The 12,511-nt window shown below is 42.4% G+C and overlaps 1 protein-coding gene across 3 annotated transcripts in view; it reads left to right on the top strand.

Annotated features, from left to right (window-relative positions):
* The window catches only part of nkain4 (sodium/potassium transporting ATPase interacting 4), a 52,165-nt gene that overhangs the window by 28,438 nt on the left and 11,216 nt on the right, over positions 1 to 12,511 (top strand). For all 3 annotated transcript variants that reach the window (XM_080295427.1, XM_026154603.2, XM_026154604.2), the window contains exon 5: positions 10,537 to 10,597. In XM_080295427.1, the coding sequence (XP_080151553.1) occupies positions 10,537 to 10,597 (61 nt within the window). The remainder of the gene's footprint in view (positions 1 to 10,536; positions 10,598 to 12,511) is intronic.

The raw sequence follows: 12,511 nt of genomic DNA, 5'->3' as shown, positions 1-12,511 counted from the left end.
CGACTGCCCCAATCCTGGATGGGTGCCAGGGCACTCTTGGTGACCAGCTCTGCAGGAAGTTTTGGGTTCAAGACACGCACAATGGCACAGATTTACTCACACTAACAGTCACTTACCCTCTGACTCCACCGTGACACACCCACACCTATTTTTCACAGTTATTGTCACTTTAATACATGTGGAGTAGTTAATGTTGGCAGTAGGTGACAGACAGAAAGAGAGAGTGAACACACAGTGATGTTGTCAGCCTTGAACTACGATGTACCAGTGTGTTTCAGAGTCCTGTTGATTTTATCTAATGCTGGAATTATTTACAACTGGGGAAGTGTCGTGAATGCAGTTTGATAGATTGGAAACAAGCAAAGGGACCCAGCCATGAGAAGCACTGGATTTTACCATTCATCCCATGGCCCCCACGGAGAAGGATAATAAAATGGCTGGCCTCACTTTACAGCCCCGGCACTCTCGCTGAACCTCATTACTACTTGCATTATGCACAGTGAATTGGTTTATCCTTCGCCTTCGTTGGATTTCTACTCCACATGAGATGGCAACACCCTTTTGCCTGCAATTTACATGAAATTGTTCAACCAAGCATTCAACTGCAACTCCACGGGACTCGTTCCCTAGAGGAGCAGGGAAATTGGTACTGAAATCTTAGCGTCACGAGTGACATCGTTTTCCCTGTATCCCCACTTCCTCTCCGGGTAAATGCAGGGCTCTGCTTAGGAAAATTGAATCCTTTTGAGATGTCCACTGTTGTTTTGGTTAGTCCCCTTTTCCTCTCTCGCTGGAAAACGGGGCCAGACGGGGAAAAAGAAAGAGCTGAAGGGATGGTTGAAAAGAAAAGGAAGAAAGTGGGGTGTCCCTTTGTCTTTGTTAGAAGGGTTTCAAGGTCGCAGTGAGAGACCATTAAATATTTAGTTTGGGCTCCAAGGAGCATGTTTCATTAAGTTGAAAAATGTGGATCCATCGGCCAATAATGGAGGCATCGCTGTCATCTATCAGCTCAGATTTGTCATAAGCTGGATGGAAGGGCTTCAGAAGTAAAGCTTTGGGTTAGGGGGAGTCTGCCTTGTTTTGTTGCTTACTGCTGCTACAGGCAACATTCAGCCAAAAAAGGAACTTCAAGATTTGAAGGATGAGCTTGAAGTGGAGGCAACCTTTTCGAACTGGGTTAATGTATTATTCATTTATCACTGCGAGGGATATTTTCCTTCATCTCTGTCCTTCTATTCTTTGTTGCCTTCACTAAATCGATATTATAGTACACATCGCTGTTTACTGGGTTTGGTTATCATAGTACCGTTATAAGAATGAGTCATTAAAAGATCAATGCAGTCAGCAGAAAACCCACAGTTGTTTTTGTCGTCTCTCTGTATCGTCCCGTCTTCCGTCTTTCTTCTTTCACTCCTGTGAACTTGCTTTACTGGTAAATAAAACAGTTGTGTCTGAGAAAACATTTCCAGTGTGGTAGGTAGAGTGTGGGTAGGAAGACGGCCAAAAAAGGAAAAGAAAAATGGTGCAGGATGTGAAATTGAGTTTACATCTGTAGACATAACTCTTACGAGCTTAAAGGGAACAGTGAAAGCTGTCTGAGATGCTGTGCTACTCATAAAACAGCCGGAGAAAGTGCTTTCGTGTACACACATACACACGCAGATATCATATCATTTAGCGTAGGTTATTGCTGCCACAGGCAATGCTTTCTTCTGTTGCATCTCTATTCCCTAGAAACCTGCAATGGGTGGAAGATGATAACGGGAGAATCGGCAGTGTGCGTCATTCTCTCGTTCCATTGCTCATTTCCTCTGTTTTCATGTTTTTCCCACATCACATTCTCACAGCTCAGCCCGTCTTCCTGTCTTTTTCCTGAACAGATCTCGCACTGTTTGACCTTCACGTCATTCAAATTCACAAGAACCTAAACAACAAACGATGACAATGCATTTCTTGCTCACTCAGTGTCACTTGTGCTCCTTTTTCTCTTGCGCTTTGACAGCTCTGTGATGTCGGTCTACTCTCTGTTTTAAAGGCGCAGTTTGCTTTAGCACCAGGGGGCAGGGTAATATGGTGGATGAAGCAGCCGCAGTTGATTAGATGGGCATTTTCAGCAGGGTTGGCATGAGTAGACCGCTGTGATCACTACTCTGGGGTCTGTTTGTCTACAGGGTCTGTGTGTGTTCTTTGGCTGTTGAGAATCTCTCAGCTCACCAGCGTTAAAACATCACGGGCACCCAGGCTGCCCCCTGATACATCGGAGAGGTCAGAGTGCTCTCTCTGGCAAGTCCTTTAGTCCATGCTCTTTATTCCAGCTCTCGTGCTGAGCAGCACTACTGGGAATGCATTTTTTTTTTCTGTTTTTGTGTAAGATGCACTGGGAGCCATGTGGAGGATTTCTCCAAAAACATTAAATAGCTGTGCATCGTCCAGTATAACAATGGCACAAAGCACCTCTCTGATATGTCAGCATTGACACTGCGTTTTAGCTGCACTGTAAGTTTTACAGCTTCTGCCTCAAAGGATTATAAAGATTCTGGGATTAAAAGATTTATAATGCAGTAGTGAGCAGTTATTAGGGCTGTTGGTTGCAGCCAAAAGCGAAGAGGAGAAGAGAACGACCTCAAGACCAGAGGAGAAGAAGGGGAGAAAAAAAAAAGCAACTGGTTGCTGTTATACTTCAAAGGCTGTCTCGGCCAAGAGCTTTAATTGTTAATCTGGTTTGCAGGGTGAAGGATAAAGATTATCTTATTATAGTATTTGGTCTTTTTAAACTTAAGAGAGAGCGCAAAAAGAAGAGTCAACAGAGGAGAACGTGGAAGTGAAACACAAGCAAGTTTAAATGAGTTAACTTCATCTCCAGTGCGATGCTCGCTTACCTGTTTGCTCGTTGAGCGCCTACTTGTTTTGTTATTTACCTTCTTGTTTCGGCTTCAGTCCATTCGTTTCTTATCCCACAGAGCCCCATTTTTCCTTCCTTCACTCAGACTTCATCTAAAATCTATTGTGTGGGGCAGCGTGTGAAGAACAGCCTGTGTTTGCTTTCTTTATGCAGCTTTTATTTCTGCTTGGGTAAGCCTGTTGTGTTTGTGTGACATTAGCACGCTGTTAAGTGCAGTTACTTGATGTGGAAGATGCAAATAAGCACCGCAGACACTTCCCAATGCCTTGTGGTTGTATGTCAGCTGTACAGACCCGTGTTCTTGCGTATGTGGGAGAAAACATTGATAAATGTGGACTGTGCACTCCCTTATAATGGTTTGTCATTAAACATGCAGCTGTCTACACACGAACACACACATCTAATTTTCTGCAGATGAGTTGGCACCTTATTGTCAGGCAGAGTCCTGTGCAATTAACCTACAGGACATCTGTACCACCTCTCTATCTGTTTTGCGCCTCTCTGCATCCCCTCCCCCTTTCTCCCATGTGGTATGTTTTACCTGCAAATTCCTTTAATTGTAGTGCACTCAGTGAGTTTTCTCCTGACACTGAGCCACAGTCAATACTGTGTTAATTAGCTGTCAGATCGACCCAGATATCCGTCGTTACGAGCACATGCATTAACCAGGCAGCAAAGAACTGACGACGTCTTGAGATAAACTGAATTTAAGTGTGGCATGGTGGAAAGAGCAGTATATGGGGCTAAAACTGTTAACTAAGGCTGAAGTTGTGCAAGGCAAAACAGTGGCTGGAGACAACTTGAGATCTTGTTGCCTTTGAAATGGTTGCTTTGAAGGGGAGGGGGTCAGGCCTGTGACCATTTGCAGTCAGTTGCTGTCTTCAAAGTGATGGATGGTGATAAAACAGCAATAAGACAGTCAGTCTTCTATCAGTTTGTGGCTGAATGGGAACAAGTTGGCAATTAAATGCAATCTGTTTGTGATAATATGGTGATTAACTTTGATAAATCTGGAAAAATTACGACTCGTTTGTAGTCTATGTTCATCGGAAATGCAGAGTCCAGCCAGAGCCTCAGATTTGAAACTGAAATTCCTCCACAAAAAGTGATGCAATTGCTGCAAAACAGCTATTTAACAGCAAAATACCAGGCAACCCTCGAATATGACCTGCTGGCAACTAATTGAGTTGGAAAAATGAATTGCAGGGCTGATGTCCTCAGCACAGATTGACTCCAGTTGCTTGCAACATGCTGGCAGCACGTCTACATACATAGTTTTGACAAACTGCACTGTGTCAGGCAGTGACTGCAGTCACTCCAAGGCAGACTGCAATTGTTTGGTGACAAGTTGCTTCCCAACAACCACAACTTTTTTTTTTTTTTTTGTAGTATCGCAATAGTGCAAATTTGCGTATGTATTTTGCGATGGACGTTATACAGAGAGGTTTTGAAACATTATAAGTGTGCTTCCATAAAGTCCTTCAAAATCCCAATTGCACGTTGCTGGACACAGATGATGCTGTATATGCTGTGGATGCTGATTGGTTGACAAATGAACCAGAGCAGGGAAGAAACCAACAGCAGAAATCACCAGGAAAGGAAGAAGTTTAAAAAGAATCAAAGACTAAAAAGGTATCAACAGGGGCTGCTGTGGACACTTTGCATTGTTTTTAACACTCGGTTTCACTTTAGTTCTTTGTGTGTTATAACTTTACTCTCTACCCAGCCGCCTGGAAAAAGCAACAACGAGATGAGTAGTAGCACACAGACCAGTTTTACCACATATTTTATGCACTCTATCCATCCACAGATGTTTTCTCCTCTCATATCCATGGACTCCCAACATGCTACCACTAGTGAACCTCAATTTCAGCATTAGTTGCAAAGAGGCTACCTTTTACCTACTCTAATGTGACCGAAAAAAGCTAATGATCAGTATTTTCATAAACTGTCAAATATTTTTTTTGTGGAGTCTTAATTATCTTTCACAAAATCCTTTGTTGATATTTGTCATTTATATGAATATCAAATTACTTATTTGAAATAGTAAAGCAGCATTTCTTCCAGTTAGAAAAGCTGTAACTAACGAATGCCTTCCTAAGTCATTATCACACATGAACTGCAGCCTTTAACTTTACCTGGCTGAGCTGCATGCGAGAGCACAACTGTCTGACTCAGATTAGACATGAAGTGGTTTTTATCCTACCAGCTCCAATCAGGCATGACTAAAATATCTCAACGACAAATGTACTTTTTTTTACTGGAAAACCACAGGCAGGTCCGATTTTATAGTTAACATCCACATTCATAATCTCCAAGTGATGAACTCGATGTTTTATGATTTCGATCAAAATTAAATAACATTAGTGATTTCCTGACATTCGTTTCCTGAAAAACTGACACCAGAGCATCGTGAGCTGCACTTTGCATTCATTTTACAGCGGTTGACCAAAGTAGCTGCATGCCCAGTGGATTGATGTTTATGAGTGAAAGTCTATTTTCAAAGGTGGCTTTGTGTCTTTCTGGACAGACACATTCATTGTAAACTTGACCTTCATTAGCCTATGCAAATAAAAGTAACCTTTCTCTAGCTCTGTGCCTGATCTTCTCACTCACACACACATTAATGTCAGAGCCTTTAACTTCTCTTCGGCCTCATTATCTGAGAGAAGAAATGCAAATGGCACTGAAATACTATTAATACCTGCTTAGTTCACTCGGCAGCATGAAGACCCACTGGAGGACATCTTTACTTGTTTTCCTGAACTGAAGTTATAGTATCCAATTGTCCGCCTGCTTGCTTCTTTCTCTGTGTTATTAATTCTGGAGATCACTGTTCACTGCTCAGCAGCCCCGGAGACAAAGGAGAGAAAACAAAGAAGAGAGTGGTATTTAGTGTTAGAAGAGCCGAAAATCGGGAATCACCGAGGGCTGGAGAGAAAGAGAGTAGAGGAGGTTTGCAGATCGCAGAGTGACAGGAACATATAGACCTGTGTTTAGAAAAGTGACTACTATAAAGACACATAAAGTGCACAGCGCAAAGGAGAAGGAAAAATGATTGGCAGCCAAATTAGTTGGCTTTAGTGTGGCACGTCTTCACAGAAAGACTGAGGTCAAGTCACCGAGGACATGCGGGGGCTTTATGTGCTTAATTAATATGACATTCATTTCTACACATAGGTGCCGAAAACTGAGTGTGTTGGTGTGTGTGTGTAAGTTTGAGTGTGAGACACAGAGAGACAGGCATTTTATTAGCTTCATTTAAGGACGCTTAATATGCAATGATACATAAGTGGAGCTCTGTCACTTGTTATTGAGGACACCGACCTATATTGGCTGCTGCCTCCAGCAAAAAGCCGCCCAGCGTTCGCGTCTCTGATTTTTTTTAAATCGCATTTCCTGTCGCACTAAATGCATGGAAGCAATATAAAAAAGGACTTGAAGACAGATCGGTTTAAGATTAGCTCTAACATGCAGTGTCCGACTTTCCTGCAGCCAGTTGTTATGAGCGAATGAGTAAGAGAGATGTAATTTGTTAGCTGTTAATTGTTAACAGGAGAACTGCTGGAATTTTTTGGCCTCTTGACACATGAAGTTTTCCCATTTGTGAGCTACGCGTCAGTACTTGCAAACTGCTTTTGTGAAAATGGTCTGCTGTCAGTGGGAGTTTCAGAGCTCTATCAGACACCAAAATTCGGCTTTTTACACATAAAATCAAAGCTGCAGTCCTGACTTTTCTAGACATCACCTGACAGAGTTGGTTCAGGCTTATGACATTAAGTCTTCTACCTGCCAGCTCCTTTGTGCAAAGTCTGTGTGGTGTTGGGATTGAACCAGTGCATGAATAGCGCAGCTAATAAAACTGTGCATTTACTGTTTGTGAATTGGAATCATGTGTGTTCCCGCCTGCAGGCAGCAGTCTCGCTTTAACCGCACCGAGTAGTTGAAGAAGCGCAAACGCATCTGAAGCAGACTATTTCCTGCTGTGTGCTAAATCTGAGAAAGCACAACAGGGAAAAATATCCTGACCTGATTCTTCCTAAATTGTCCAAATTTAGTGGAAACCATATAAAAGAGGAATGGAAGATAAAAATCAGCTGTAACATGCAGTGTTTGATCTGTCTTGCTGTCAGCATTTATTTCCCATGCCTGACCGTTCGATGGGCACACTTTGAGTGTTTGGCTTCGGTTGATAGTCAGTAAAATTGTTATATCAGACACCAAAACATCTCAGCATTTTATGATACTATGAATCACAATTTTGCATCTCTCGATTGTTAAGAGACAGGAAATATTTTTCAACTGTCAAAAGGTACACACTAGAATTACCCTGTTCACATTATAGTGTAATCTGCCAGACATCTGTACCACCAGCAACCTGCTTCTACATGTATTAGGCAAAAGCAGTGTTGGGTAATTGCACTGCAGTGCACATAGCTTTGCTTTAAAATTACTGCCCATATTTTCTTTGCTATCGCTGAATTGACCATGAACTATTACATTGTTCTTCACTGCCATAATCATAACAGCAAAGGTATTCAATCAAAATGGCAAAATATTTATTCGTGAAAGAATGTCCAGACACCGACAAAATCAATGAAGCAGCACATGAAAGCTTTTCTGGCAGCTCAGTTATCCAACAAACCTTACGTAGACAGTTTATGTCGACGCGCACTTTAATTCGACTCACTTGTGTATGCTACACAGGCATCTGCTTCCTGCTCTGGCCTTCTACGCTGATGCTTTGCCTATCCTGTGTTTGGGTCAACCCCAGACTGGAGAAATCAGGGCCCTTTTTATGAAGTTTAAATCAACATGCACTCATGCATATATTAACTCATAAGAGCACACACTTTTACAGGCAAAACACACATGGGCACACACACCGAGACACAATAAAATTGAAAAACGGGGTGTGCCCCCTGCTGTTAACACCATCTTGTGTTTGACACTGGCTTTATACATATGCTAATTCACCTCCATTTCACTGCCAGTGTAATGGATGGGGTGAGACCAGCAATTAGATATTAGAAAGAAAAAATATAGTGACAGCGAAGCAGAAAGAAGAGTATCTTATCTAGCCCACACAGAGACAGAGACCTTCCCTTTTATACTAAATGTGACACCTGCTTTTCACTCATAAATAAAACATTTAATCTACATCTGGAACTTCAGTGAAGGTCCAACAGATTTTGTGCGTGCGTAAAATGGAGCAAAAACGCAAACGACAGAGACGAACAGCACATTATCTTTGTTTCATCTATAATTACATCAGCCAAGCTGAGTTATATGTTGAATGAATCTTACATAAATAGATATCATCGCGCACAGTCATTACCCCCTCGGGTTTTGTGTTTGTGAACCCAGTGTGCGAGCAGGGCAGCGTGCCCGACGCTGTTTTAATTGGCATGGCAGAGTGCCAAGTGATGGATGGGTGGCTGGGTGCAGAGACTCGCTGTGTATATTTCTGAGTTGATGACAGCCATCTGCCAGTGCCACGGGCCATTCCCAGTGCTGTGTTTCCCCACATGTGTGTTCCTCCTATAGTCAGCTGTGTGCTGGCTCTGCTGCTTTCTGCTGTGTTTGTGGACACGGGCAACCACTCTATGCACACTCCATAACCTACGGCCAAAGTAAAGCAAATTACAGTTAGAGCGAACACACACACACTTATTCATATACAGCCAGTATAGAGAAATGCTATCATAATAATGGCTTTGTATTTTTATTTTCTGGGAGGGAACTTTTCTTTCTATCAGCCAAGGTTGAATCCTGGACAGGGTTGAGCATAGGGACATTTTTCTGGTGACAAAAGTTGCAGCTGTTGGGTTATTTAATGTATTTTATAAGTGTCTAAAAGCTCAAAGAGTTGCAGTGTTAGTAGAAATAAAATGGAAAACAAAGAAATGGGGAAGTGTTATGACTAAACACACTTTTTCCTTCAGTTATTGTTTAATGTGTACTCAGGGAAACCGTGACTTGGTGTTTTTCTCCTGCTGTATCCTACGTTTCTTGGTAGAAAGGGGAAATAAACTCCCCTGTGTTTGACTCTTTCTCTTCACCAGAAGCAGCTGGTGAATAGAACTGTGCTAATAGAGTGCAACATTAAATCTCCCACTGTGGGGCCAAATCCAGCCACTGGGCTTAACAACGTTTCTGGCAGAAACCCTCGACTGCAGTATCTTTTACTGACTAAATGTTCCTTTGTGTATTCCAGCCAGACACTAACTTTGCCTTTCTATGCCGGGCAGGTATTGTGGCAAAGAGTTTTTAGAGGTTATTGTTGCTGCCTGGTTCCCAAGAAAAACATTTAGTATCAGCAGTAAGAATGGTCCAAAACAGTAAAGCTCCAGCCACACTGCTGAGAGGCGCTATGAAGCTCTGTAGAGCAGAGGGAAACTGTAGAGTCAGATGGCAGTTCTCTGAGGATTCCTCACCACAGGGATATCACATTATCAAAAGAGAATTTCTAAGTGCTTTGGCAGGTATTTACAGTGCTTAAGACACCTCTCATGTCTTTATACTTTACTTCCAAGGAGCAGGACTTGTTTGTCTTTATTAAAGTGCTCTTGAGGAATAGTTATATAAAGCAAGACGCTTTATGGAGGTCTTCCAAAGTTTTTCTTTGGACACTGGCTGCTTATTTAGTCATTTTCAGTCTAGGCGTTGTACCTGATCATTTTCCGAGGAATGTTGTTTTTGGGGTTTTTTGTTAAGCCACTTAATACTGACCTGTGAATCATTCAAGCATTTAAAAAAAGGGATCTAACTCAAGTTATGAATCAGTGTTGTGTCTGCACATAAACAGACAGCTTAGCAAAGAACCAGTTTTAGGCACTTTGTTACAAGCAGTCTGTTGCAAAAACACATCATTTGATCTAATTTCTTTAGTTGAACCTACAATTAAACTAATGATGGCACAAATTGCCAGGCATAAAAGATTATTTTGCAAATATTTGTGATTCCCTTAGAGCTGTTACCATAAAACCTTTTCATATCTCGGCATTACGTGCAATGTGTCACGGTTTGGGGCTACAGTTATCTCAATTATGAACTCAGAAAAGTTCTTTCAGATTTTGAGCCACACTGGAACGCCATCTGGAAAGGGTCTGATTGGCAAGGGCTTCATTTTTCAGCACGCCATACTGGCACTGCAGTAGAGCCATACGTGGATACACAATGGAACACTATCAGAGTGCAGACCTCAACATTATTAAAGCAGTGTGGGATCATCTTGACAAATGAACGAGAGTTCAGGCTGTGTAGAAGAAGAAAGGTGTTCATACCAAATATTTACTTCCAAGCTCATTAGAATTGTACAAAATTGCAAAAAGAAGAAGAAGTAAAGCACAAATTTGTAAGGTGTCTTTTTAAAATGTTTTTGCTCAATAAATGTCTTTAATGATTACTCGATATTCTTGTTCACAGAAAGATTTAATTAATGAACAAGTTATTCTGGCTTTGACCCTGCTCTTTGAGCAGTGTTGCATCACCAGTTACTTAAGGATGCGGAGAACAAACCCATTTTCCTCCTTTATTGTCTCTTTGTCTATCGAGGAAAGCACTCAGCAGCTTAACTTCAGCCTTGCAGGTCTGTGGTGTCTAACCTCCTATGTTTGCTTGTGTGTTCGCAGCTCCTTGGCTTCGTGTACGCCTGCTATGTTGTCAGCGCTATCACTGAGGAGGAGGACAGCTGTGAGTGACTTAACACACACACACACACACACACACACACACACACACACACACACACACACACACACACACACAAACACACATACACACACTCATTCTTGCAAAGGAGCCTCACAACAATGAGTGAATCACACCCAGAGCCACTCGCACAAGGGAGACGAAAACGCCTGAGTTGAGGGGAATAAAGCTGCATCTTTCTTCTCCCTCTTTTCCTGTCCCACCCTATACCTCTCCTATCTGTACCTCCTTCCTCCCCCACACCAGCTGGGCCCTCTTGTTTTTCTTTCCCTCCAGAACCAAAGGAGCCCTGTGTTACTCTCCACACCTCCTTCAGCCCATTCTTTCCTCTCCTTTCGCTTTCACGTGTACGCTGGGCGCCTTGTCTCTCGCAGCCTGTCATCCTTGCTGTTGTTGGAAACCTGTTATTTCCCTCCTTTAATGTACTGTGGCCTTTTGTTTTCTCACTTTCTTCTTTCTGTGTGCCCCACGTTTTAACACTCCAGCCGTCTCATACCTGGTAGAGGTGAGATGGGGCTCTTGTTAACAAACACAAACCTTCTGCCTCCCCCCCAGGCCTGTTTCTTTTGGAGCAACTGAAACATCTAGATTTCTTCTCTGAAGCGGCTCCTCGCAATGTGCTATCTCAGGGCTCTTTTTCTTCTGGTGTATGCTGATCTGTGTTAGTTCCTTAAGTTAAAGTTAGTTGAGGGTGAGAGGCTCATTCTTTTCCTGTCAAGCATAAACAAGCACAGAGCTGGTGAAGAGTGTGGGAAAAGACAGCAGGGAACCATGAAATAAATAAGAGAAGATGGGGGGGAAGCAGAGACGGACACTTTTGACAGCAGCTGCTGTGACCTCATAGGCAGCAGGTCGGAGGTCCTGCAAGAGGTTAGCCAATCACAGGCCAGGAAAAATTTGATCTAAGGGTCAATGGTAGTCATAAATTTCTGATTTGTTCTGCAGTAGCTCTCATAGCTACACAAGTCTGTCCACAAGCTTGAGAATCTGTCCTCACAAATATATCATTTAGTAGTTAAATGGACCACTGGCATAGTTATGTACACGATTTTTAGAATACTAATTTCTAGAGCCTGGCTGTGTTCGTGTCTCTTTTGTTGCTTTTAATGTGATTTGAAAACAGAGTAATGAACAAAACACTACATGCACTAATTGAATTAAAACTGCAGGCTCTTGTAATTTGGTGGAATTGAGATGTGGTGTGTGTGTGTGTGTGTGTGTGTGTGTGTGTGTGTGTGTGTGTGTGTGTGTGTGTGTGTGTGTGTGTGTGTGTGTGTGTGTGTGTGTGTGTGTGTGTGTGTGTGTGTGTGTGTATGTCTGCGTGTGTGTGTGTGTGTTCCTACACACCAGTGTTACAAAGGTCTAAGCAGTTCTTAGGTGGTCACATACCAAAGGCTGTGAGGGGTTTGCATCACCACCCAAGTGTCTTGCAGTCTTAGCTCTAGCTGGTACAACTTAATCAGCAGTCAACCATAAGTACTGCTTTGAAGGCAAAACCAGTTCTATCAAGTAGGGCTTTTAAAAAAAAAAAAAAGTAGGGTTTTTTCCCTCAGCAACTCCTTCTTTTTTGAATTCTGTTCATTCCCAGTGAGAACATCCATTAAAACTGAAGTGGATAGTTATCCTCTCTCAAAAATAAGAGATAAAAAACCCCCAAACGAACAGCGAAAGGATGGCAAAAGAAAAAAGCTTGGGGTGAAAAAAGATTGTGGTGTGATTTTTATTGGTTTTAATTATCTGGCCCAGGCTGTGTTGAAGTGAAACGCTGCTACATCGCTTCCAAGTGCTAGCTCTTTGTTATTGTAATCAGCCCTTTGCCTGTACGCACCCACCAATATGCACATGTTTGTTCGAGCAGACACAGGTGCACACACACACACACCAGCTAAGCCACTT

This window comes from Astatotilapia calliptera, chromosome 20 (genome assembly GCF_964374335.1).
Source record: "Astatotilapia calliptera chromosome 20, fAstCal68.1, whole genome shotgun sequence".
Taxonomy (NCBI): Eukaryota; Metazoa; Chordata; class Actinopteri; order Cichliformes; family Cichlidae; genus Astatotilapia; species Astatotilapia calliptera.
Note: the sequence above shows the minus strand (reverse complement) of the source record. Positions and strands in the feature narration are given on the sequence as shown.